At 39.1% G+C, this 27,363-nt stretch overlaps 1 protein-coding gene across 2 annotated transcripts in view; it reads right to left on the bottom strand.

The window, feature by feature from the left end:
• Positions 1-26,241, bottom strand: part of gas7a (growth arrest-specific 7a) — a 54,125-nt gene extending 27,884 nt beyond the window's left edge. Inside the window, exons 1-5 of one of the 2 annotated variants that reach the window (XM_048175842.1) lie at positions 25,944-26,241; positions 19,073-19,193; positions 12,738-12,806; positions 9,181-9,266; positions 5,551-5,619 (exon numbers count right to left, since the gene is read on the bottom strand). In XM_048175842.1, coding sequence (XP_048031799.1) covers positions 5,551-5,619; positions 9,181-9,266; positions 12,738-12,806; positions 19,073-19,193; positions 25,944-25,946 — 348 coding nt within the window. In that variant the 5' untranslated portion in view covers positions 25,947-26,241. Of the gene's footprint in view, positions 1-5,550; positions 5,620-9,180; positions 9,267-12,737; positions 12,807-19,072; positions 19,197-25,943 lie in introns of both variants that reach the window. The other variant, XM_048175754.1, reaches the window with a different exon arrangement.
• Between the last annotated feature and the right edge of the window lie 1,122 nt (positions 26,242-27,363).

Below are 27,363 nucleotides of genomic sequence, written 5' to 3' on the forward strand. Positions count from 1 at the left end.
GGGCACTAATGCTTTTATGTGTGTATTTAAATATTATATCATTTTTATATGAATTGTATTTATTAACCATAATGTTTTTGATTTTGTACTTGTGATTATTTTTAAAGGTTGCCTTGTTTAAATCTGGCTGGGGGACTACCGATGAAAATTAGCACTTTTGAGCTAACTCGGGTACATTTACATTGTTTTAATGTTTATTAATGTACATTGTCCCCTTTCAAATAAAGAAATAAACAATAAACAATAAACAAATGTAAAACAAACACACAAAGCATAACATTTAAAACAAAAAGAAACAAAAGAAAAAAAACAAAGCACAAAACGTAAAACAAATGTAAAATGTGAAAACAAAATAAACTGTAAAACATAAAACAAAAACAAAAGAAAATAAAGCACACAATATAAAACCAAACAAAAACACAAAAGCATCATCAAAACATCAAACAAAACAAATGTAAAACAAAACAAAGTGTAAAATGTAAAACAAAACATAAAACAAAACAAAAACTCTTCAATCGTTCAATCACTCAATCATTCTTCAATACGTCATATTTTATGTTCTACAGATCATAGTCATACAGGTTTGGACGACATGAGTAAATGATGACAGAATTTACATTATTGGGTGAACTAACCCTTTAAAGGGTGTAAAAGGGTTAGTTCACCCAAAAGTGAAAATAATGTAATTTATTACTCACCCTCATGCCGTTCCACACCTGTAAGACATTCGTTAATCTTTAAAACACAAATTAAGATGTTTTTGATGAAATACGATGGCTCAGTGAGGCCTGCATAGACAGCAATGCCACCGAACTTCTCAAGATCCACAAAAATACTAAAAACATATTCAAAACAGCTCATGTGAATACTTCTGTGAGCGTCCTTCTGTGAGATGACACTAATTAACCCTTTAATTAGCTCTTAGATTTTGCGAGTGTTTGACTGACATGCAATCAGGGACCAAATGTTGTATTCCCTATAAAAGCTCCCTAGACAGAGCAGTAATCACCGCCTTTAAGTCAGAAGTTTCGAAATAAACCACAACACTTGCAAGCAATGTGTATATAACGGTGTTCCAATGCGTATGTGTGTGTGTGTGTGAGCGCTCGTGTAGGGGAAGGTAAAAAACGGACGCATTATTTGTTTGGGTAAGCAGAATGTCTGTGCCCAGCGTATGTCTGGCTCCGGCCCATGAACCCACTGCCCTACTCTCTTTTAATGCAGTAATGAAAACGGCTGCTGGAAACCAACTATTTCTGCTGAACAGCCGCAAATATCACGGACCTAATGATAGCATACAGCATGCATGAGGGACACAAAATCACCAGGCAAGCAAACAAATAAATCTAGAAAACACCAATCCAGTCAGCAGGTTTCTCTCCAACATACACACATCTATCCATCCATACATACAGATATCTCCACCGCTGCTCAGACTGTAGGTTCCTCGGCCTCTGTTGCTAAGCGACAAATTGCTTTTCCTGTAAAGGCATTTTCCCCCATTACAAAACAATATTTGTGCAATACTAATAATGGATGACATCATTTCTAAGTGCAAAACATTTTCGCAAACAAACATCTCTCAAAAGGGGTCTCCAGATATTTCTAGTTCACAATATTCAGTTGTTTACAAGCGCGGGCACTACGGCCAGCTATTGACAGCCACCTATAATTTCAAGTGCAGGGAAGTGCATCAGGAGCGAGCGTGAATCAGTCAGCCAAACTGACATGCTTTTGGCTCCACATTAGTGATACTCAAAAGATACTGAAGGTGAGCAAAAGGTGAAAGCTTCTAGGCCAGCCTTTGAAACACCCAACAACCTCACACTATTGATTCAACATGTCTCCAATTCAGTGGTTGTCATGGAGAATCACTAGTGCGTTTCAAGTGAGCTAAAAATACCTTGTAATATGTACAGAAATCCATATGCATTACACTGTCAGTAATGCGCTTTGTAATATTGATATTTCTAGCCAGATTTTAGCTAAATGGTGCATTTAAAGGGCTGGTCGATTATGATTTCACTTTTTTAACTTTAGTTAGTGTGTGATGTTGCTGTTTGAGCATAAACAACATCTGAAAAGATATGACGCTCAAAGCTCAAAGCAAAGGGAGATATTTTCTTTTGCAGAATTCTCTGTATAGGAACTACAACAAACAGCTAATAGTGACAACAACAAGCTTCTTTCCGGGTCGGTTACATCACTAACCCTAAAATTTACATAAACCCCGCCCCCGACAACACGCAACTAAGGGAGTGAGGCCATATTGGGCTGCTTTAGAGAAGAGGAAGAGTTATTGTAGTAGAGTGTTGTTGCCATGCCGTCATTTTATGCTGGACTGCTTCACAAACGAGGGTCAATTCAATGCTGGATTTGCACAAAAGTTTGACATGACGGCACATGCTAGTCGATGAGTTGAATCAACTCCACAGCAACTACATAAATTTATCCACTAACTGTTCAGAAACGTCCAGATTCATTCTAAAAGTTGTAACTTCTTCCTGAGTCTCTCCATCAGTGTCGACTCCGGTTTGAACAATGTAAGGCTGAACACCGTTACTGACAATTATCATTTTGTCTGCGTGGGATTCTCCAGCTTTGTTGTTGTTAAAGCTCCGCCCTCTTCTGGAAGCCCTCTTCAGCTCATTTGCATTTAAAGGGACACACACAAAAACGGCGAATTTTGTCAAATTTGACAAGCAATAATAAATGATCTGTGGGGTATTTTGAGCTGAAGCTTCACAGACACATTCTGGGGACACCAGAGACTTATATTACATCTTGTGAAATGGGCATTATAGGTCCCTTTTAAGCAAAATAAAAAAAGTGCCTTGATTCAGTTATAGTACCATATAAATAGTACTAGAGTACTTGTGTATATACATTATGCAATTTGATTGCCAGTCATATTTCACGGCTATGCTTTATACCTATAACAACTTGTGCCACAGCTGCCATAAATTTACAGTATTGCTGATTACCAAAATCGTTTTTTATTTTTCTGTAATGGTTAATCTACACCAGTATGTGTAAGCTCTTTAGTCACAGTAGTGTTTCTAATGCTAAAATATAGTTATTGTTGGGATTTAATGGATTAAAAGTTAGATTGCACAAATGTTTCATCAAAAGAAAGTTTTTGGGAACAACTAGAAACTATTTGGAAATCAGTAACAACATAGACTGTGGAAAAGTACATAAAAACAATGCCAGCAAGAATGCAAGCTGCTATATGTATATATATTATACACACACACACACACACACACACACACACTAGCGGTCTAAGGATACTCTCATGTCACGATACTGGACTCACGATACAAAATAATTGCGATATTCCAAGACGTGGTAAAAGGTTAACAAAAAATTTACTTTTGATAAAATGCTAAATTTGGTATTACATTGGGGGTGGAAATGAAAAGGCTTGGACTTGGTCCTGGTAACCCACTGCACAGGACAATGGTGACACATCAGAATAAAAATATTCACAATTCTGAAGCTGAAAATACAGAATTATTATAGACGAATGTGTTTGCAATCTGTCACTGATTATTTGAAGTAATATAGGCCACTTTTTACTAGTAACATTGGACATTTGGTATTATCAGGACCCACAAATATTCCCTCATTGTATTGTATTCAATATTATAATTATTTTAATGCCGTACTGACACTAAAACTCCGTAAACTTGATTTTTTTTTTTTTTTTTTTTTTTCATTTTGGGTGAACTACACACAATACATATTGTCACTATCCACAATACATATTGTTGCATTATGATATATTGTTACACTCATGATATACACATACATACATATCCATATATATCCATATCCTTATGTGTATTAACTGGAATAATGTACAGACAGCTGGTCATTATAAAGAAAAAACCCTTCAACCTTGGATCAAGACCCTTCTGATTACCCTTCAGGGGTTTATTTTGCGATAATAACTGTACATTATCCCTTTTGCTTTAATAAGCGAACAGAATTCCTTTGTTAGGAGGAAATGACACGTTTATTAACGCACACCACGTATGAAACTGGAGCAGTCTGTTTCATACCTGCCGCTAAAACTGCAGCATACTAAACACACTGCATGCTGCCTCTCTGAACAAACAGTGACAGGTTGAATGACAGCTTTCTTTCATTCCTGCCATTTCGTTCTCTTTCTTTTTCTCTCTTTGTGTGTGTGTGTTTTTATTTCAACACCCATTAGTCAGTACTATTGCCTTTGTCACCATGGAAACTGGACTAGACATGTCTTCCCCAGTTCTCTAGTTCCCTCTCTCTGGTGGGCGGTCTCTCTCTCGTCTGACGGACACCTCACCTGCCCTATACACACACACGAGAATATCTGTATATATCTCACACTACAGGTTACATAACACTAACCAACCCAAGCCTGCCATAAACACACTCACTGAATGCTAATATAAATATATACTGTAGTGACTACATGAAGAGGTGCCAGTCATCACCACTGACCATCAGTGCGTTTTAATGAATGTGAATTACCCGTGAAGAATATCACCCACACTCTCAAAGTGGATGTTAGGGCTCATTCAGAAGTGTGTGAATAAATCAGTGTTGCGAGATGACCTGCAGTGGGATGCGGCTGCATCATCTGACCTTCTGTGTGCTGCTTTATGAAGCATATCTGCATTTCCATATGCACCGTTTCTTCCTATGAAACCCAAAGCACATTGGATGTGTGAGCGTATAGCCTTAAACACTGTTTCCAGGTGAAGCTGGATCAAAGCAAGGTTCAAATACAGCTGCAAAGCCACGTCTCCGCACTCACACTGCATACATAATTTGAAAATAAGTGGCAGCGCTGCAAGCGCCGAGTACGTGCACGAGATTCCCACTGTCAAGCATCAGGCATCTCACGAAACAGTGTCCGTATAGCTTGAGTTGGCATTCAAAATACTCTCTTCCTTGGTGTGGTCGAATGCTGGTCAAGAGCATTTGGAAGAGCAAGTGGTCTCTTGGGAAGTGTGGAAATTTAACGACAAACACAGAGTGTTTCTTGAAAAGTGTCTGATATTTTCCACTCCGTTTTATTCCATTTGGCTCCATTCAAAGCAGTTCCCGGGAGTTCCATCATAGCAATTAATCTCGGAATGATTATTTGAATGAACAGTGAATCCTTTAAAACATGGTTTAGCAAAACAATGGTGATGTAATCCACTAGTCATAGTGCATCTTCAGACTCTCAGAAGCACACACACAAACTTCCAGCAACATCACTCATGAAACACACACACACACACACACACACACACACACACACACAGGCGAAGCAATAAAGAGAGTGGCACAAAACACTGAGCAGATGTTTCACATCTGTGAAACACTTCAGGGAAACACTGATTTGAAATCCCAGGGGCCAGTTCTGCAAAGCACGCACATCCTTGCTCTTTCTGATCGCCGTTATCATTAAAGCTGATCAGTTGATTGACTGATGCATTTAAGAGCATCTCATTTGTACGTCTAATTGACAGCAGTGTAAGTGTGTAGGTGTAATCAATTGTCAATACTCACAGTGATTTTGGTCTCCTTGATCTCCTTCTCCTTATTCTGCCTCCTGGCCGGGGATGTGGACCCTGGGCTCTGGGGGGACAGACAGGAGGCATCATCAAAACTGCCCTCCGCATCAAAGCTTTCCTCCATCTCCATTGCTCCGTGCCTCCTCTCTTTCTTTCTCTTGCTATCTCACTCTTTTTGCACTTTCACGCCGCTGCTCTGCCGCTCGACTCCCGCGTGCAGTCTGACTGCCTGGCTCTGTTGCTGTGGCGAGCGATGCAGAGTGGAGCGTGTGTGTGGAGGGGGCGGCGGTGGGGGGTGGGGTCTCGGGGGGAGGGGGGTCGTGGAAGCGTGACGGAGTGAGTGAGAGAGAGAGAGAACTAGGCAGAGGGAGTAGGTGAGGTTCACTTTGATTACAGTTAAGAGGGCACATGGTCAACAGAAAAGAGGGTGAATCTCATGAAAGTGTTAAGCAAAAAAAATATATATTTTTTTAATTTCTTCAGTTGAAAAGAAATTAAGGTTTTTGAGGAAAACATAACAGGATTTTTTTTTTTCCATATAGTAGATTTCGAAGGCTACCAATGGGTTGGAGGTCCAATTTGCAGTTTCAATACAGCTTCAAAGGGCTCCACACGACCCCAGATGAGGAATGAGGGTCTTATCTAGTAAAACAATCGGTCATTTTCTAATGAATAAATAAAAAATCATATATTTTTTAACCACAAAATGCTCATCTTGCACTAGCGTCCACGACTTCACACATTACGTAATCACGTTGGAAAGGTCACACGTGACGTAGGCGGAAGTACCGTCCCAGTGTTTACAAAGCAAACGTGCAAATACTAAATCAAATGCCCTTTACAAAAAAAAAAAAGGTAAAAACGATGTCAGGCGATTTTGAAGTTGGAGGAGAAAATGAGATACGTCACATGTGACGCCTATGTGACTATGTAATGCGTGAAGTCATGAACGCTAGTGCAAGATGAGCATTTGTGGTTAAAACATATATGCATTTTTATTTTTTTTAGAAAATGACCGATCGTTTCGTTAGATAAGACCCTTATTGCTCGTCTGGGATCGTGTAGAGCTTTTTGAAGCTGCTCTGAAACTGCAATTTGGACCTTCAACCCTTTGGTACCCGTTGAAGTCCACTATATGGAAAAAAAATCCTGTAATGTTTTCCTAAAAAAAACATTTCTTTTTGAATGAAGAAAGAAAGACATGAACATCTTGGATGACATGGGGGTGAGTAAATTATCAGGAAACTTTAATTCTGAAGTGAACATCCTTTAACGCTGAAATCAATTCCAATTTTTATAGCATATTTTCTATTGTAAAACAATCTAATTCTCATTACTATAATGTAAAAAAAAAAAATACAAATGTAAGTTTCAGTAATGGAAATTTTGGGGGAAATCACAGTGAATAAATGAATAAATATGAAAACACAATTTTATATATAAAATTTATTCAGACACCTTGAACATTTCATTCATTAATACAGTTTATTCACTATAGTTAAAAAAAAGGTAATAAAATATGACAAGATCTCAGAGTTAAACTGTCAGGGGGAAAAAAATCATCTTAATTATGTCAGATAACACTTAATTATGTCGGCAAAACATGGTCAGGTCAAAGTGTCAGAATAATTTTTGGTTCCAAATTATCAATTTTACTGGTAGTCCACTGTATGAAGAATTTTTGGGTATAATATGTCACATTTTTGCTATCCTCACTTACATAAATGAACTATAGTGTCCTGCACCCACTAGTAAAAATATATCAAAAATATATATATATATAAAAAAATGTCTGAATAATTTTTGGTTTGACTGTATATATATATATATATATATATATATATATATATATATATACAGTTCACCTATATAGATAGATAGATAGATAGATAGATAGATAGATAGATAGATAGATAGATAGATAAAATATTGGCTATACATTTCTTTTGTGAAATTCACTCAAGAAAAAAAGGTAGATTTAAAAAAAATTTGTGTGCTCTTATCATGTAGTTATCATGCTGTTATGTTGTTGCTAGGCAGTTGCTTGCTGATCCAAAAGAGCCCACCCCCAAGACTCTATGATATTCTAGTCTTTAGAAATGTCTCGGGTCTCTCTTTCAGTGTAAATTTTATTTTTCCCCCCACCAGTTTGATTGCATGCCAGCCAAAAAGACCATTCAAAAGATCATCACATGGCTTAGAAAAGTAATAACACACATCTTCTAAACAATCTACATAATTGAGGCATCATTCATAGTACAAATGGTGCGGGGTGCGCAATAAGCCAAAGTTTAATAAGCGATAGTAATAGTGATGTGTCTTAGCAAATGCAGCTAATTTAAATAATAATTTAAATACCTAAAAATAAAAAAAAAGATCTAAAAATAGGGAGAGAAAAATGATGGGAGGCAAATGATTTACTCAAACGACACCACGCCCCCTTCCTTCTCTACAGCGTACATGTGTTTGAGCAGCGAGGAGGGGAGGAGAGGGGGAGGAGAGTGAGGGAGGATGGGTGAAATGGGGCTAATTATCATTGGAGGTAAACTACAAACAACAGCATGCTGTCAGCAGAGACAAACCACATGACCTGCTAAAACAAAGCATTTCTCACCGCGCGCATGAGTGCGTGTGCTGGTGTGAGCTTATCTTTCAGACTGGCTGATGCTTTAAGGTATCTGTAATCATTTTGCATCGGTATTAGTGCTTCGAGAGAGGTGTGTGTGTGTGTCCAAGACTGGTGAGCACGAGTGTCCGTATGTGCCTTATTTAAAGCTGCAGACGCTGCATTACTAGCCTTGTGTTAGCAGGTGTTAGAGACTGTGTGCTTAGCATGGGTATAAGCAAACATCTCCCAGCATGCATCAAACTACACTGCCCCCCCTCTGTGCTTAACTGTACTAGCAAAGTGCGTGTTTGCATTATGCGCCGAGAGTCTGCACACCTATGTACACACACTCCATCTTTCTAATAAAAAAACATGGCCAATATACGTGGCCAAAAATCCAGCATGCACAGCACTCTGTATAATGAGAAGGTAATGAACGTGCACAACCACACACATTCTGTCTTACCGTCCTGCAGAACATGTCAGCGCAGGCCCGTAACCTGCGGTTCTGTTCCTCGCCGCTCACCCTGTCCCGGTCGATAAATGTTCCGCACCCCAGACTCTCCCAGCGTCCCTCGTCCTATCCGTCTAACCCTCCCCAGCTCCGCTTAAACCCAACACCTTCCAAATCCTGGCCTGAGATCAAACTCTAACTGAGTACAAGGATCCAGAACTGGGCCGTCCATATGGCCCACTCTTTGCCGCTCCCATTTGCTGATGGCATGAGCTGCCCTTGTCTGGCTGTTCATCGATCACGTGGGATAGGGAGGGTTTTACTTGGCCCTGCTTCACCATCTTCTTTAACTGTTACTGTCCCCAGACTGGCGCAGATGGCACCAGATCTACTGACTCACATATTGCTGTCAGAATCCAAGCAGCAATGGAAGACCAAATCATTTGGTTTTTGTAAATTGTTTGCGCTTTATTCTTGGAAGCATTCCACAGATTTTCCACAGAAGATGAGAGACACTTCACTCCTTATTCATGATCAGGTGATTTCTCAAAATGGGACTGTACCTGGTTGCTGATGTTGGTTTTCCTCAGGGACACATCTGGATGCTCCAGCACATGCCCAGAGGCTCCGAGAGGTGGACGTCCATTTACTGAAACAGAGAGGCAGAAAGTGAGTCTTCATTCACCTCAAATGTCTCCCGCGAATACAGTATGTTCAAATGCTGGTGTGTGACAGAAGCTCAAGACAGAAGGTTGCTGGATTAATCTCAGAAAGGATCCCATGGGCTACTACCATTGTACCTGGGACAAGTGGGATCACTAGGGGGATGATTCCTGTAAGTGAACTCTAAGTCAGAGGTTTGCAAACTTTGTAATGCCAGAACCCAACCCAGAGGTATAAAGGTGTGTTTTTTTGCCATATTTTAATGGTGCAAAGTCATGGTCTCTTGGGTGGTCCAGTCATTTGAATAGGAGTATAATGGATTGGCATAAGGGTTCCCCATGCAGATTTCAGAACAGATTCAATTTGGTTCACAGCTTCTTGATTTGAAACTTACTTGACTGTGTGAGCTGTGCTTCATAAATTGCTACACTATTGACAACGGACCTGTATCTGACATGGTATCCACCTTATTATTCAACACAGAAGCAAGGTGTTTTCTGTGAATGTGCGAGACTTTCGATTTATTAGCCACTATAGAGAAATAACAGGAAGACTATGAAAGTGCAGTAAACTAAAACTGTCTGTGCTACAAACCAGTGTGATTATAATTAAGACAATACATTAAAATAATATGGTAAGAAACACCAGTCTGCAATATCAAGGAGCAAAACGAGCTGTTTTGTACAGCTAAAAATAACTGGAAGTGAATGACACCGGAAGTCAGACACATTAAAATGACAAATGGCTGCACCCACTCTTACCTGAAAAATAAGGTGGATAAACTCACCACCATTCTCACACCTTGCACAATTTCCACTGCACGACCCACAGCTCATAAAGCACTGCTCTAAATCACACTAAATAAAAGTGTCTGATACTTACATAATATAGTACATGTTTTAGACCAGGGGTTCTCAACTCTGGGTCTTGAAGAACACTTTCCTGCTGAGTTTATATCCAACCTTGATTAAACTCACTGACCAGCAACTTTCTAGTAATTCTGAAGACATTGATTAGCTTGTTCAGGTGTGTTTGATTAGGGTTGGAGCTCTGTAGGAAAGTGGACCTTGGGGGCCTGAGTTGAGAACCCCTGTTTTAGACCAGTCAGTATTTTGGAATGACGCGTATTCTATGTTTTCATCAGCCTATGCGAGCAGTGACACCTGCACACTGACTTAAAGGGTTAGTCCACCCAAAAAAATCTGTCATTAATTACTCAACATCATGTCATTCTACACCTGTAAGGCCTTCGTTCATCTTCGGAACACAAATTAAGATATTTCTGATAAAATCTGAGATTTATTTCTAACTCCTCCATTAGACAGCAATTTAACCACCACTGTCAAGGTCCAGAAAGGTACTAAAGACTCTTATGCTGTTTACGTCCAGCGCTTCCAGGTTATACATCATAACACCGACTCATTATTGTCTGGCTCCTGCGTTAGCATCACATGCATGAGTCGTGCTGATCATGTGAACAGCGTCAGCCAATACTGAGCTGCCATTCTGACGTAGAACCTAGAAACGCTGAATGTAAACAGCATAGGAGAAGGACACAGAAGAGAATATTGAATAAAGTCGTTATTTTTGTTTTGTTTTTGCGCAGAAGAAGTATTCTCAACGCTTTATAAAATTAAGGTTGAACCACTGCAGTCACATGGACAATTTTACCGATATCTTCAGTACCTTTCTAGACCTTGAAAGTGGTGGCTAAAGTCAGAGAGCTCTCAGATTTCATAAAAAATTTCTTAATTTGTGTTCCGAAGATGAACAAAGCTCTTACGGATGTGGAAGGACATGTGGGTGCGTAATTAAGGACAGAATTTTCATTTTTGGGTGAACTAACCCTTTAATAAACCCGTATTGACACCACACTGGAGCTAATCTGCACGATAATGCATTATGTCCAAACGGTAATCATATCGCTGAGTCTGGCCCCATGGCCCACAGATGGCTAACGTTCAGCTCTTGCTAAGGCTGAACAGCCTGTGTGTGCATGTTCAGTGACTGTGTCCAGTGGTGAGTGATTATTATGATGGAGGCTGTGGCACAATGCTGTTCTTCTTTGAGCTGTCCCTCTCCTTCCCTCAGGGCTGAAGAAATACACACACAGTCAGAGCATTAATGAGCCAGCCTTCCCTGATATAAGCACTGACATCCAGCATTTAATAAACAGACTACAGTCTCCTGAAATACTGGGACATTCTTGCTGCTGTTCCCTTGTCTGTGATTCTTAGCCTGTTGTCTTCTGACATGTCTTCAATTTAAACCTTTGTCCAACATGTCCTCTCCCTTGACCTGTGTCAACACATCTGTCCGCTCTGTCCTCTCCCAACATTTCTGTCCACCATGTCTTCTCCCTTTGTCTCTGTCCACATTGTGCTCTCTCTACAGCTCTATCACATTCCCCTTCTTCTTCTACCTCTGTCCACCATTTTTTAACTTCTGGGTTGTTTTTTGGTGCATTGAAGATATTTTGGAAGACTTTGTCCAAAGCTTTATTTGATCATTTAATGTGATTTCAGAGGTGACTGCTGTGCTTGTGATGGTGGCATGACACACTTGTTGATAACTGCGGTAGAGAGTGTCTTAAGGCTATTAAAACTGTGTGAATAAAAATCCCTTATTTCTTTTATCAAAGTTTCACATTCTTTGCCTTTGTATCAAATGCCCTTTAAATGAAGAAACATTTAATTGATCTTAGGTGGATCTTCAAAATTAGGCATAAAACAATCACTGCATAAAGGTTAGCTAGCATGTTATCTTAGCATTGCATCAAAACACAACAATTTATTAGATTAATACCATGTTTGTTCCAAACTCACTATATAACATCAGTCTAGTGTTTGAAATAACTTCTATCTGTGACCTAATGTAGCTTATTATCACAGAATGAGACAGAAAATATATTATTTTATAGTATTCTATACAATAATAAAGGCTATGCCGATTAGCATTGCATATATAGTTCATTCTTATGAAATCGTGTACTGTGTGTGGATGACCGTGTTCAAATACCCTTTTCTTAAATGTACATTTTCATTTTAACTGTTAATTGCCAAAACAGGTAATGATAAAGTTATGAACCGATGATGATCATCTTAAAATGGTGAAATCTCAATTTATTGGTCTATATATGTCCTTGGATGTTTTAGCAATAACATAATTGTGCACACATTTATTTAGGTTGTATCTTAAATATATCATGCAAACTGTAGAATCTGTTAACTTTATGGACGATGTGGACAACTGCTCCTGGTGTAAATAACACTCGCTTTGACGGTTTTTCCAATAGTTTTTAGCATGTAGCATTAAGAAAATGCAGCCTTGTTGATTCACAAACATTGTGATTCAGTTAAGGTTAGACTCATGATGACCTTGGAATTATGTGAATTGTAAAGGCTATTTTATTGAATTGAAAATCAATATTTTTCCCAAGCCCTTGTGAAAATAGTACCTGAGTGCTGGTGAGACCCAGTAGCCTTTGAGATGGTGGTGGATATGCTTGGCCGTTCCCACGTTGTCTCTAACACAAACACAAACGCAGGCATTTTTATATTATTTACAGTATGATGCCCCACTCATTTTGTTAGTGCTTACTAGTTTTGATTGCTTATGGGTACTACATCAGGTTTAGGAGAGCACACATATATTGTCTTTCTGTCTTTGAGTTGTCATTTGACTGTTTTATCATGAATGACATTCTATAAAAACAGACTATCCTTCACAGTCAGCCCAAGTTGGGGGCAGTTACTGAATAACATTGCAAAAGCAATTTTTCTTTTTCGCAGCCATGACTGAAAATTGTTACCATATTTTTCTTACACAGTCGGCCCATGTTTCCTGTGAGTCAAGATGGATTTTTTATGCTAACTCTTGCAAAACAGCATCCCTCATTCCAAGCATTCAGTCAAGAACGATTTTCCCACAGAAACATTCTTGTGCAAACATAATTTTCTAGTCAGCCTCAGATAGGGCATTCAGGGATATACAGCAGTGGTTCTCGGTCTGTTGTGATAGGGTAATGAACAGCAGAGAAAAACAAAAACATTAAAACAAAAAGTTTTTAAAACAAAAGGTTTAAAAACTTCTATAAGTGAAATTAAACTGCTGCCATATGTTTTGTTGTTGACCCCAAAGGTTGCGCCTCCAATAAAATACTACAGTATGATATTTTCCTGCAAATTCATTTGGTATTATAACTAAAACTAATAAAATTTTTGACCCAGTGTTTGTTCTATGTGTAAACTAAGCATCTGCGAACATACACATTTAAATGCACAATCCTATAGACTAAACACGTAAATGAATGGTAAAAACGCATTAAAAGTCTTCCGTTTTCAGTTAAAAAGGTGTCATTTAAGCAGCCCCTAAGTTAATAACGGAAGTGATTCAATTAAAAAACCTACTTTAGCTCGATAATAACTTTTTCTTAGAGCTGTTGTAAAGCTGAAACAACCTCTGCCCATTAATTTTCCTATTATCACTGTGAAGCTGCTTTGAAACAATCTGTATTGTGAAAAGCGCTTTATAAATGAAGATGACTTGACTTGACTAAATTACATTTCCTTTTAAAGCCTATGAAGCAGAACTTTGCTTTTTTGCATTTCTTCTGAGAATGAACACATCAAAAATATCCCTCATTTAAATAATTTCCACCCAAGGCATATGCAAAATAAAGGGGGTGAGGCCTAGGCCTAACTTGCGGTTATGGTAAGGAGCGTGACATTTCCCAAACACGCTCGAAGCAATTGACCAATCACAACACAGTGGTCCAGCCGACCAATCAGAGCACACTGAACTTTCGGAAGGAGGGGCTTCAGAGAGACAGGAACTAAGCTGAGCATTACTGACAGATTGGGAAGAGAGGTGCTGCAACAATATCAAATATGGGATTAATAATGTTATCTAAACATGATCCAGAAGCGCAGGCGTTTTCTCTGGACAAGGACAATCCAAGTTGTTATCAGCGCTCAGTTCAGAAGCCTGCATCTCTGATGGTATGGGGTTGCATGAGTGCGTGTGGCATGGGCAGCTTACACATCTGGAAAGGCACCATCAATGCTGAAAGGTACATCCAAGTTCAAGAACAACATATGCTCCCATCCAGACGTCGTCTCTTTCAGGATAGACCTTGCATTTTCCAACATGACAATGCCAGAACACATACTGCATCAATTACAACATCATGGCTGCGTAGAAGAAGGATCCGGGTACTGAAATGGCCAGCCTGCAGTCCAGATCTTTCACCCATAGAAAACATTTGGCCATCATAAAGAGGAAGATGCGACAAAGAAGACCTTAAAATTAAAACAAAAAGTTTTTAAAACAAAAGGTTTAAAAACTTCTATAAGTGAAATTAAACTGCTGCCATATGTTTTGTTGTTGACCCCAAAGGTTGCGCCTCCAATAAAATACTACAGTATGATATTTTCCTGCAAATTCATTTGGTATTATAACTAAAACTAATAAAATTTTTGACCCAGTGTTTGTTCTATGTGTAAACTAAGCATCTGCGAACATACACATTTAAATGCACAATCCTATAGACTAAACACGTAAATGAATGGTAAAAACGCATTAAAAGTCTTCCGTTTTCAGTTAAAAAGGTGTCATTTAAGCAGCCCCTAAGTTAATAACGGAAGTGATTCAATTAAAAAAACCTACTTTAGCTCGATAATAACTTTTTCTTAGAGCTGTTGTAAAGCTGAAACAACCTCTGCCCATTAATTTTCCTATTATCACTGTGAAGCTGCTTTGAAACAATCTGTATTGTGAAAAGCGCTTTATAAATGAAGATGACTTGACTTGACTAAATTACATTTCCTTTTAAAGCCTATGAAGCAGAACTTTGCTTTTTTGCATTTCTTCTGAGAATGAACACATCAAAAATATCCCTCATTTAAATAATTTCCACCCAAGGCATATGCAAAATAAAGGGGGTGAGGCCTAGGCCTAACTTGCGGTTATGGTAAGGAGCGTGACATTTCCCAAACACGCTCGAAGCAATTGACCAATCACAACACAGTGGTCCAGCCGACCAATCAGAGCACACTGAACTTTTCGGAAGGAGGGGCTTCAGAGAGACAGGAACTAAGCTGAGCATTACTGACAGATTGGGAAGAGAGGTGCTGCAACAATATCAAATATAGGATTAATAATGTGTTTTTTTTGTTTGTTTGTTTTTTACTTTCAAGTATGAAAACCAATTCTAGTAGCCCACAAAAACAAGACTGGGGCAAACAAAAGGGCAAAAAAGGGCATATCAGGGCCCCTTTAAATTATTTCCAATATACATCCGGCTATACAACATGCATGCTTAAATTAATGCATGTCCACTTTAGTTGATCATATAAGAAGCAGTCCTTAATAGACAACAGTATATATTGTTTTTTCAAAGCATAAGCATAGAGTGAAAGTGTTTACAGTGGAGGAACAGCAGCACATGGCTGCGGTGCTGTACACAAAGATCGCCTCTGGACAGTTCTGCTAGTGTTTACAGGGCAGTCATAGTTTAGTGCCAGACTGTTGGAGAATCATGCTGGGTGCCAGCTCAGAATGAACAGAAATACACAGCACATGTTTACAAAGGACCTTTGAACAGCATGGCTGTTTTAAAGTAAAGTTTAACCTTCCTGAAGAGCAAAAATAACATCAGGATATCAAATAAATTCCCAAACAAAAGGGCTTGTCGCACAAAGTTGTCAAGATTCGGCTGGATATCTTTGTAACTACCACATTACAGCGCCAATATTGTTTGGGGAAAATATTCACTGAACATGCCTTTATAAAGTAGTTTGTCTTTCTATCTGGTCTTTATCCTGCATTATACAAAATGTTCTTTGGCATCTGCAGTTCTAAATTGCTGAGAGTTAGCATGACTAAATCGCCATGAATTCAAAATTCACTTCAATTACGCTTCAGTGGAAAACAAGAGGTCATTACAGCTTTATACGTCCCGGGCAGCATGCTGGGGTTTGTCAAAAAAAGAGAAAGAAGAAAGATGAAAACAGAGTGCGAGAAGGCACATGAGACTATCAGATTAATCCAGATCAGCTCGATTTGTCCCTCTTCAGATGAATAGGCTATAAAGATGATGGAGAATGCTAATGAAGTTTTCCAGCCTGTGGTGCTGTACGAGGAAGAACTGGATTCTATGATTATACAACAACATACTGAGATAACTTATCAACGTTTCGAATTTTTTATCAGGCAACACACACGTAAAAAGGAGCCTGAGGGTATATGAATGAATCACTGTGGTGTATAAGACTGATACCGCAGTAGCAGCGGAAAGACCAATAAACGAGATAAATTTAGAAAGGGCATAGAAGTTAGCTCAAAGCTTTTTTACACACACATATATATATATGGGACACACTGTACAAATTGTGAATAAAAAAGGAATGCAATAATTTACAAATCTCATAAACTTATATTTTATTCACAATAGAATATAGATAACATATCAAATGTTGTAAGTGAGACAATCTCTGTGCGTAAGGGTCAAGGCCGGAAAACCATACTGGATGCCCGTGATCTTCGGGCCCTTAGACGGCTCTGCATCACATACAGGAATGCTACTGTAATGGAAATCACAACATGGGCTCAGGAATACTTCCAGAAAACATTGTCGGTGAACACAATCCACCGTGTCATTCGACGTTGCCGGCTAAAACTCTATAGGTCAAAAAAGAAGCCATATCTAAACATGATCCAGAAGCGCAGGCGTTTTCTCTGGGCCAAGGCTCATTTAAAATGGACTGTGGCAAAGTGGAAAACTGTACTGTGGTCAGACGAATCAAAATTTGACGTTCTTTTTGGAAAACTGGGACGCCATGTCATCTGGACTAAAGAGGACAAGGACAACCCAAGTTGTTATCAGCGCTCAGTTCAGAAGCCTGCATCTCTGATGGTATGGGGTTGCATGAGTGCGTGTGGCATGGGCAGCTTACACATCTGGAAAGGCACCATCAATGCTGAAAGGTATATCCAAACGTATGCTCCCATCCAGATGTCATCTCTTTCAGGATAGACCTTGCATTTTCCAACATGACAATGCCAGAACACATACTGCATCAATTACAACATCATGGCTGCGTAGAAGAAGGATCCGGGTACTGAAATGGCCAGCCTGCAGTCCAGATCTTTCACCCATAGAAAACATTTGGCGCATCATAAAGAGGAAGATGCAACAAAGAAGACCTAAGACAGTTGAGCAACTAGAAGCCTGTATTAGACAAGAATGGGACAACATTCCTATTCCTAAACTTGAGCAACTTGTCTCCTCAGTCCCCAGACATTTGCAGACTATTATAAAAAGAAGAGGGGATGCCACACAGTGGTAAACATGGCCTTGTCCCAACTTTTTTGAGATGTGTTGATGCCATGAAATTTAAAATCAACTTATTTTTCCCTTAAAATGATACACTTTCTCAGTTTAAACATTTGATATGTCATCTATGATGTATTCTGAATTAAATATTGAAATTTGAAACTTCCACATCATTGCATTCTGTTTTTATTCACAATTTGTACAGTGTCCCAACTTTTTTGGAATCAGGTTTGTATTGTATAAATGTATATACACACTGTGACCATTAATGTCACGTGCACAGGGATCAGAAATGCTAGTCTTTTTAAAAACCACTGCATTTGTTTCAGACTAACTAAAATTAAAATATTATATAGGATGCCATCACTATACAAAGACTTGCAGTTTTGGCTTTTCTGGCGATTGTCACAGGTTAAAATCTGCCTTTTGCCAAGCTTGCATTTATTTTCAGTAAAACTGGAAATAATGTTGTAAGAGTGGAAATAAACTGCAGATGAGTGTTAATATTAAAAGTGTTTATAGGGTTACGGGAAGGTGTAGGGAGGGTTTTTATTCTCTTAATAATGCAGCATCCATTTAATAATTTTAATAAATATAATAATATACACTCTATGATGTTATTGCATCCTGTTAATGTACAAAAATACTGAGGTGCAAATAGTATCTGCCAATATAAAGTATAGATAGCATCTAATTATTATTTACTCTTATTACAAAAAAAATAATTATCACTATTTTCACCTAGTGTAAACAGCATATCGCATATTGTCATTTAGTGTAAATAGCATCTATGCCACATACCCGCTGCCTAATCTTTATGGCACATTGCAGTAAAGCATTAGTTTATCAGCAACAAAATGCCTTTTTTGCTACATTATAATAGAAATTTTCAAAAGGAAAGTGCAAATAATGGGCTGCAAACCCGTGTTTCTGCTACAAATGCCTTCCTCCAAACACACACAAAAAACAATTCTCAAGGAACAACTTTTTATTATTATTTGTCTTTTTTATTTTAATTTTTTAAATTATGTAATTTTTTTTTTTTAAATGTTAGGTTATGAAGCCAATTGAATAAAGGCATTTTAGTATTTTTTGAAGTGTACCTTGGATCATTGTTTTTTTTTTTTTTTTATTGTAATTTTTCCCTACAAAAGATCTTCTAATATCTTTCACTGAAATTATTTTTTGTTTTCGTCTCTTTAAAAAGCACTAGAGATTCTCCGAACCTATTCCAAGGAGGGACAAGAAAAAGCTTTGGCAGCTTATTATGTTTGTACATTTGCACAGTATATGTATCTGAATCTGACTGTTGGCTTGAACACTCACTGTCAGTAATGCTAAATACATTTTGAGTTAAAAAAAAAATATATCATCTTCCAAAAACATACTGCTCAAACTCTAGACAGTCAAAACAAGCTTACTGACATATACAAAGACACAGAAGACATCAGTAATACCTTTAGTGCTTGTGTTGACATAGTATTTCCGTCCCTCAGGTGATCTGTAGCTCTTCCAACCCACAGGAAGAGACCCATTCTTGATTTCCTCTGTTGGCATACAGCAGGAGACTACCGGCTGCTGCTACAGAAACAAGCAGCAACATGATACATACAGTAGATATAAATATAAACATATATAAATAAATGAATTTATAATTAAGCTTGACTTAAGCTTTATGAGTGTGTACACCCGTAGCGCACACAATAAAAGCCTGTCACAGTTCTCTTTCATGCCTTATTGCGCTTAAACTTTCACATACACACAAGATTTGCATAAACACAGTCATTTATATCTCAAATGAATGTAAATAGTTTGGATGCGTGTCAATATATTATGATATGCATGTGTGTCAGTATATTAGATTCGCCCCACCCCTACTTTGGCCTAAATGGCCTGTCATGGTTTATCTTTTTTTATTTTGTTACCTTGTAAGGCAACATTTTTAAAATAAGGAAATTAATTTGGCTGTATTGCTCGGTGACTTTCAAAATAGTCTTAAAATCCAACATGAAAAAGAATCGTGATAAAATTGTGGAACATGCACTTGCCTGAAAAAAAAGTGATATGATATTTTTGCTATATTGCCCACCCCTAGTTTATTGTACCATTTGTTTAACACATAACGTAATGTGGGATTAGCCCCACAATCAAACTACATTCTTTTAAGCATTTACAGTAAATATCATCTTACTAAGACATTGTCACTGTCTGCTCGGTCTGCCATGGTTTTTCTTAAAGGACTATATTCACTCTGTTCTATTGTTCCTGTCTTCTTGTTTCCTGTGTTCCTTTTGTAGCTATGGTTTCTGATTATATGCCATTTAGTTAACTGGTTAATTTAGTTCATTTGCCCCTGTGTTTCCTGATATGAGGATTATCTTCTTTGTTTTTGTTTATAAATAAAGTTCTACGTCTGCTTCTGGATACACCTCTCCATCTCCTCCTCCTTTGCCTGACCTGATGTTACATAATACTTTTTAATGATCTTGTTTGAGAAGGGGTATTGTTGGGGTATTCTGCAGAGTTCTGTGAGTTGGCCAAGCTCTCCAACATTCATGACACCACTCTAAAATCATTTTTCTGGATTTGAGCTAATTATGGGTGGCTGGACTTACAAGTGATGGGGAATTTCACATGGAAAGAATTCATCCTCTTCTACTTGGAGTTCGCATACCCGTTGTTGATGATCTCGCCCGCACCCGGCATGGACCCAAAGCCAGAGCCCACCGCAGGCCTAGAGCCTAAGTCAGCCGAGTCTGACCAGGTGTGTGAGCCGGCCCCAATGTCTATCCCAGAGAGTAGTTTGTGGGCATAGAGGAGTCCCACCCATTCTCTGGCCACTAAAGTGAGAATGTTGAGCTGTGTCCTTACTGAGGTACTATTAGATGAGCTGGATGATGTAGTGTTTTGTGGTCTACAGTCCCCACTGATGCCATTCAGTCTCATGTCTCCTTCGTTGCTGCTGGTTCCACCCAGCCCTATGGGTGGCTGCATCCTACTGAGGCTGTGTCCTTCTTAGTTCAGACCTTTGGAGGCTTCTAGACTAGAGTCTTCCTCAGCATTAAACACTATAATGAAACAGTCTACCAAATACGCATGACTATGTCATAAATGTTTCTGCCCCGCCGTCAGGTCGCATAAATATTATTTATTCATGGATGATGGTCCCGCACAGCTCCAAGTCTCCATCGTAGATGCTTGTCCCGTGCAGCTCCAAGTCTCCTGCATCACCACTGGTCCCACACAGCTCCAAGTCTCCTTCGTTCGCTAATGGTTCCACCCAGCACCAAGTCTCCACTGGTTCCACCCAGCTCTATGTCTTTTTCGTCACCGATGGTCCCACACAGCTCCAAGTCTCCTGCATCACCATTGGTCCCACACAGCTCCAAGTCTCCTTCGTCGCTAATGGTTCCACCCAGCTCCAAGTCTTCGCTGGTTCCAGCCAGCTCTATTTCTTTTTTGTCACCGATGGTCCCACACAGCTCCAAGTCTCCTTCATGGAAGATGGTCCCACACAGCTCCAAGTCTCCTTCATGGATGATGGTCCCACACAGCTCCAAGTCTCCATCACAGATGCTGGTCCTACACAGCTCCAAGTCTCCTTTGTCGAAACTGGTCCTGTGCAGCTCTAAGTCTCCTTCATCACCACTGGTCCCACGCAGCTCCAAGTCTCCTTTGTAGCTAATGGTCCCAACCAGCTCCAAGTCTCCTTCGTCTACACTGGTCCTGTGCAGCTTTAAGTCTCCTTCATCACCACTGGTCCCACGCAGCTCCAAGTCTCCTTCGTCGCTAATGGTTCCGCCCAGCTCCAAGTCTCCGCTGGTTCCACCCAGCTCTATGTCTTTTTCGTCACCGATGGTCCCACACAGCTCCAAGTCTCCTGCATCACCATTGGTCCCACACAGCTCCAAGTCTCCTTCGTCGCTAATGGTTCCACCCAGCTCCAAGTCTCTGCTGGTTCCAGCCAGCTCTATTTCTTTTTTGTCACCGATGGTCCCACACAGCTCCAAGTCTCCTTCATGGACGATGGTCCGAAACAGCTCCAAGTCTCCTTCATGGATGATGGTCCCACACAGCTCCAAGTCTCCATCATAGATGCTGGTCCTACACAGCTCCAAGTCTCCTTTGTCGAAACTGGTCCTGTGCAGCTCTAAGTCTCCTTCATCACCACTGGTCCCATGCAGCTCCAAGTCTCCTTCGTCGCTAATGGTCCCAACCAGCTCCAAGTCTCCTTCGTCACTATTGGTCCCATGCAGCTCCAAGTCTCCTTCGTCTACACTGGTCCCATACAGCTCCAAGTCTCCTTTGTTACCGCTGGTTCCACCTAGCTCTATGTCTTCTTCATCACTGATGGTCCCACGCAGCTCCAAGTCTCCTTCGTCAACTCTGGTCCAATGCAGCTTCAAGTCTCCTTCATCACCATTGGTTCCACCCAGCTCCAAGTCTCCTTTGTCGCAACCAGCCTCTCTCTCCCTCCTTTTCTGCCAAAGCCATCCAGTTCCTCAGCCTCCCCCTGCTGTCTCACTTCAGCCCCTCAGCTCCGCCTTCTGTGATTCTGCCACTTTGGGCTTCCAAGTCTCCAGCTCTGCCCTGGTGTGTCAATCTCCTGGATCCACCACGGGCCTCTGAGCCCCGGACTCTGCCTTAGCCTGTCGACCCATTGGCTCCATCTTGGCTCCCACCAGCTCTACCCCAGTCCGGCGAGCCCGTCTCTACCTCGGTCCCTCCAGCTTGAGGTGGAGGACTTGGCCCTCCAGGCCTACGGTGTCACCCCGGGTCTTACACCGTGTCTACACCGAATGCAAGCGGCGCGTCAAAAGACAATAGAACCCATTATAATCAGTGATAATGTCTACACTGGATACTGCGCAACGCGACAAATTTCCAATAGTAAACGGATTCCCCGTTCGATTTCTGACATAGTCCAAGTGCTTTGCAACGGTCGGCTTGTCGCGTTCAGTGTAGACAGCTTTTAGCTGTTGTGGTGCGGTGCGACACAATAAAAGTTGCATCTGGTGTACACACAGTGTTAGTCCCCTCGGCTCTGCCCTGTTTCATTTCAGTTTTGTCCAGTATTGACTTTGTGCTTATGTCAATTCTCTTACGTTTGACTACTCCTGTTATGATTGTTTAAAAAATTGTTTAATGATACATTTAAAAAATGTATTATTCTGTTAATAATAATAATAATAATAATAATAATAATAGGTATTTACTGAAGGAGCAGCAATATATAAGTTACCAATTGTGTTACTTGCATATAAATATGACCATTTGGAACTGTTCAGGAAACCTGTTTTAAAAAAAATAATTTAGCAGTTCCATTTGTAGAGCAGCAAATGAACAGTGTTTCCAAAAAAAAAGAAAAAAAGAATGAACACTGGCCATCTTCTCAGCACAGAGCAGAGCGACAGCTCATAGAAAAAGGCAAAAATACATCAAGGGATATTAACTGAATAGCATAGGCGATGATGCATTTTACAGCAGCAGTCAGTGAGGACCACTGTGGACTGATCCCTCTTTTGATGCATAACATAAAAGAGATTCCACACCCACTCCATCCACCCTCCGCTTTTCTCTCTGTCTGAATCTCTCTACCTACATCTGTCCTTCCATATCTCCCTCATCTACTCAATCAATTTTAGTGAAACCCTTGAATAAGGGAAGTATCCGTCAGCAAAAGCAACTAAAAAGCATTTAAGTGGCCTCTATAGTTGACGGGATTTAACTACAGATTTTTTTTTCTTTCTTCAGTAATTGAACATTATGTTTGTTTAAGAGAGGGGTTTTCAAATCTATTTATGTTCATTTAGTAATCTTAAAAAAAAAAAAAAAAAAAAAAAATCAGCTGTCAAGGCAACATTTCTAAATGTTTGTATTTATGTTTTCTTTTTCTTTTCTTTTTTTAGCTTTGTTTCAATTACCACAATATTTTTTATAGTTTAATTAATTTTATATAGTTTAATTAAATTAGTTTAATTTAATTAATGATGATAGCCCTGTTGCAGTGTTAGAAAAAAATACTGTAAAATATATTATAAAAACAACAAAATTATTAATATAAATAAAATCAATAGATCTAAATGAGTTATTGTCATTTTACTAATCAAACTCTTAAAGTTTTATTTGGAAAGTAGTTACTTTTTATTACATTGACAGTGTATCAGACAGTGTATTCCTGTTAGTTCAAGATATCATTCTACTGTGACATTAAATGAACCTCACAGAAATACATTATACATGTGGTGTGGTTGATACACAATAATATTCCAAAATTGGCACACAAATTTGCTGATTATGTTTTTATGTGATTATATTATGATTATGTTATGTGTGTACTAATTATAAAGTTCAGTTTTGCAAGAGACGGCCCATGACTAAATTTAGACTCAACATTGTTGTGATTTTCAGCGCTGGGCAGGCCCTAAGCCAAACATATTATTCTAGCAGAAATCATAATATGATATTGCCACTGATATGTGGCCAGTTGGTTTCTATGGATACTAATAGTAGAGCTAGAGCCAAAGGCATTTAAATGAAACCGATTTTTAAAAAAAAATTAACTCAATTCATAAGCTGAGCTGTATTCATTATATCTACATTACTACTTATACAGAACCTTCTCACAAATGTATGAGGGAATTTGCTTTGGCCCAAATCCTAACATCAGAAGAGAGCTAATGAACACGACTATAAACAAACCAGAGTTCATTTGACATGTGGGCTTCTTCTGTTCTCCTTCAAGACAAGAGGAGGATTTAAAGAGACAAGGGGGAAGGTCAACAGCAGGGGCTTGAGAATGCAGACACTCTCAGAGATGCAATGGCCAAGTCTGAAATTTGATACAATTATTGTGTTTTGACAGCACTTCATTAAGGAATATGCAGAAATAACTGAAATAGGCGAACACAGGCTTAGAGGCAGACACAAAGGAAAGAATACACATTTATTTGCACATTCTATTTGTGTTGTTTTACCACCCAATTCACGTAAGGAAGCCTATAAATCAGGTGAAGGCACAAACAAAAAAAATCAGTGCTGAACACAATTTAAACTATGAAATTCCTATCTTGCGGGATGGTTGAGAGTGATGTTATGATGGCAGCAGCAGACTACCGCAATCTGATATACTTTACTGGGGCTGTGAAGCATGATGAATAGAAAATGGACACTTTTTAGTGAATTTACCCTTTAGTGTCATTTGAATTGAAAATAAACATTCTTTATTGGCATCTATGATTCCACGAAGAACCTTTAACATACATAGAAGCTGTCAATTGCAATAAAAATGTACTTCATAGTGGAAAAAGATTTTAGATCCCTAAAATGTCCTTCAAACTAAGAAAAAAAAAGTACTGTACTGTTCATTTGTTACTGGACTTGTTATTGTTTCCATAGATATAATACTGTTTGCAGCTGCTCACAATGCCTGAAGAGCTGAAACATGGGGAGCGTCTCAATCAGCTCCCTTGCTCCCGAGTTTGTGAATCAGTATATTGTGTACACGAATTGTGCCCTGGAAGGATTCTGCGATTGAGACAGCCCTTAAAATGGCCGACTCCCAGATCAGTGCCCTGACTGCAGAACTAGTGAGCTGATTGAGACGCACCCATGGTTACGGTAAGGTGTGTTAAATTTCCCTCACATGCTCTAAGCAGTAGACCAATCACAAATGACTGGGGCCGGGTGACCAACAGACTACACTTTTCAGAAAGGTGGGCTTTAAAGAGACAGGAATTAAAACAGAGCATTTCAGGAAGAGGTGCTGCAACAATGTACAGTATGAAAAAAACAATGAGTTTTTGAACTTTAAATTTTGTAAATGTATTCTAGCAGACCCCCAAATAAAACTAAATGAGTAAACTTGTAAATGAGCATAATATGGGTACTTTAAAATATCAACTCTTCGCCATCCGATCTAAATGATGCATATGTTAACATGAAAAAACAGCATTTTTTTTTTGCATAAAGTTACATCCAATTTTACAACTTTGTTGTCATAATCACATAATCTAAAACCCTAAACTGATTGAAGTTTTAAGAGCATAATAATCTAAGTGCTGTTATAAAATGTTCAGCTTTACATTTCTGCTAAAATCCTCCAAGGTTTTAAGTGCCTAACTGTAACCTCTGTTTGGTTTTTTAAAAGGTTTTTTTTTTTTTTTTTTTTTTTTTTTGGTAATCAACATTGTTACAAATTCCACTGACTGCACCGAACCCATAATATTCCTTTAAGTAACACACATATGACTACTATGTGTGAATAGATCTATAAAGAGGAATAAACATAATTTTTACCTTTAAATCAAACTGAACCAAAACTCTTACCATAATACTTCAATCAAGCCTGATTTCACTTCAATTCCCAGCGATGTGAAAAGTAGTCCACTTAAAGTACATACGGCCCTGTGCACATCTAAGAGCTGTCCAAGTGTCTCAAGAGAAGCACCAAACTTCTCACACATGGAACTTCTCACTCCTTCATGCATCAAGTGACCTATGGTCAGTGCTAAAGACACGGAAAGAATGAACTAGTCTGAATGTCACTTTTTTTTCTTTTCAAGTTTCCCAAAAAAGGGGTCAGACAAAAAATGTCTTGCTCTGTTTCTGGGCTGGAGTGATTTCTGAAAGCCTTTGTTTGGGAGTTCCAGATGTAAGAGACCTAGTGTCGTAATCTGGCTGTTCTCTGAGGACTGAGCAGCAGCACAATGTCTGACACTGTGTGGATGGGCCGATGGCACTCTCTTAAGCAACAAAGCCCGTTTTGTGCTGTCAAACTCTCCTTTTCTACTAAATCAAATTGACCCTTGTGTGCGGCGCCTGCTGCCCATGCAGTCCCTCACTTCCTCCTTTAATGACACTCTCAAACAGAGCTAGAAGTGCTCTACTGTGTTCTTGCAGCTGATGTGAAGGATCGCTAAAAGGGAAGGAAGGGCGGAAGACAGAAGACAAAATGCTGTCTTGAGACTACAGCCTAAATGGGGCATTTGGAAGGAAAGTTTTCCTGCACAAACTCATGTCCACTAACTGGCAGGGAATCTGACACATCCTTGGATGTAACAGAAGTCTAGAGGAAATGAATACGACAACTATCTTTGTAATTGGGTGACCACAGACCACCAAATATAACTTTCTCATGGTTTCTACTTGAAATAACATGAAGGAGCAGGCTAAACAAATAATTTAAAACAAATATGCTGCGCAACTACAGACCAAGTCCGTCTTACAAGTAACTAATTCTAATAGTTTTAAATCTAGAGATTTCCACCCTTATTGCATATGTGTTTCAAAATGACTCGATGCATGTTCTTTCCTCAACTTTCTCTATAAATACTTGCGGGTGACAATAAATGTTAAGTGCACTTCACTTCAGTTTTGGGACAAAATGTTCTCTTTTTGGCACATCCAGAATCAGTCTCAATTGGAAACATGACATTTCTATCGATATCGATATTTCTGTCCCTCCATTTCTTTCAATATATTTCTCCTCATTTGCTGTTGGAGTAATGATGTGAACATGAGATCAACAATTCCAGGGAAACTTGCAATCCTCATAAAAGCTTTTGCTGCATGGTTTGGAGGTAATTTAGAAAGTCAATGAACTGCCATACAGTAGTGCCCACATGGAAAAAACCTATATAAACATATATGTTTCAATATAGGTTTTGATATAGGTTTTACATATATGTGACATATATAAAATTGGCCGTTTTCCTATATTATATGTACATATATGTACATATATATG

Source organism: Megalobrama amblycephala, linkage group LG1 (assembly GCF_018812025.1).
Source record: "Megalobrama amblycephala isolate DHTTF-2021 linkage group LG1, ASM1881202v1, whole genome shotgun sequence".
Taxonomy (NCBI): Eukaryota; Metazoa; Chordata; class Actinopteri; order Cypriniformes; family Xenocyprididae; genus Megalobrama; species Megalobrama amblycephala.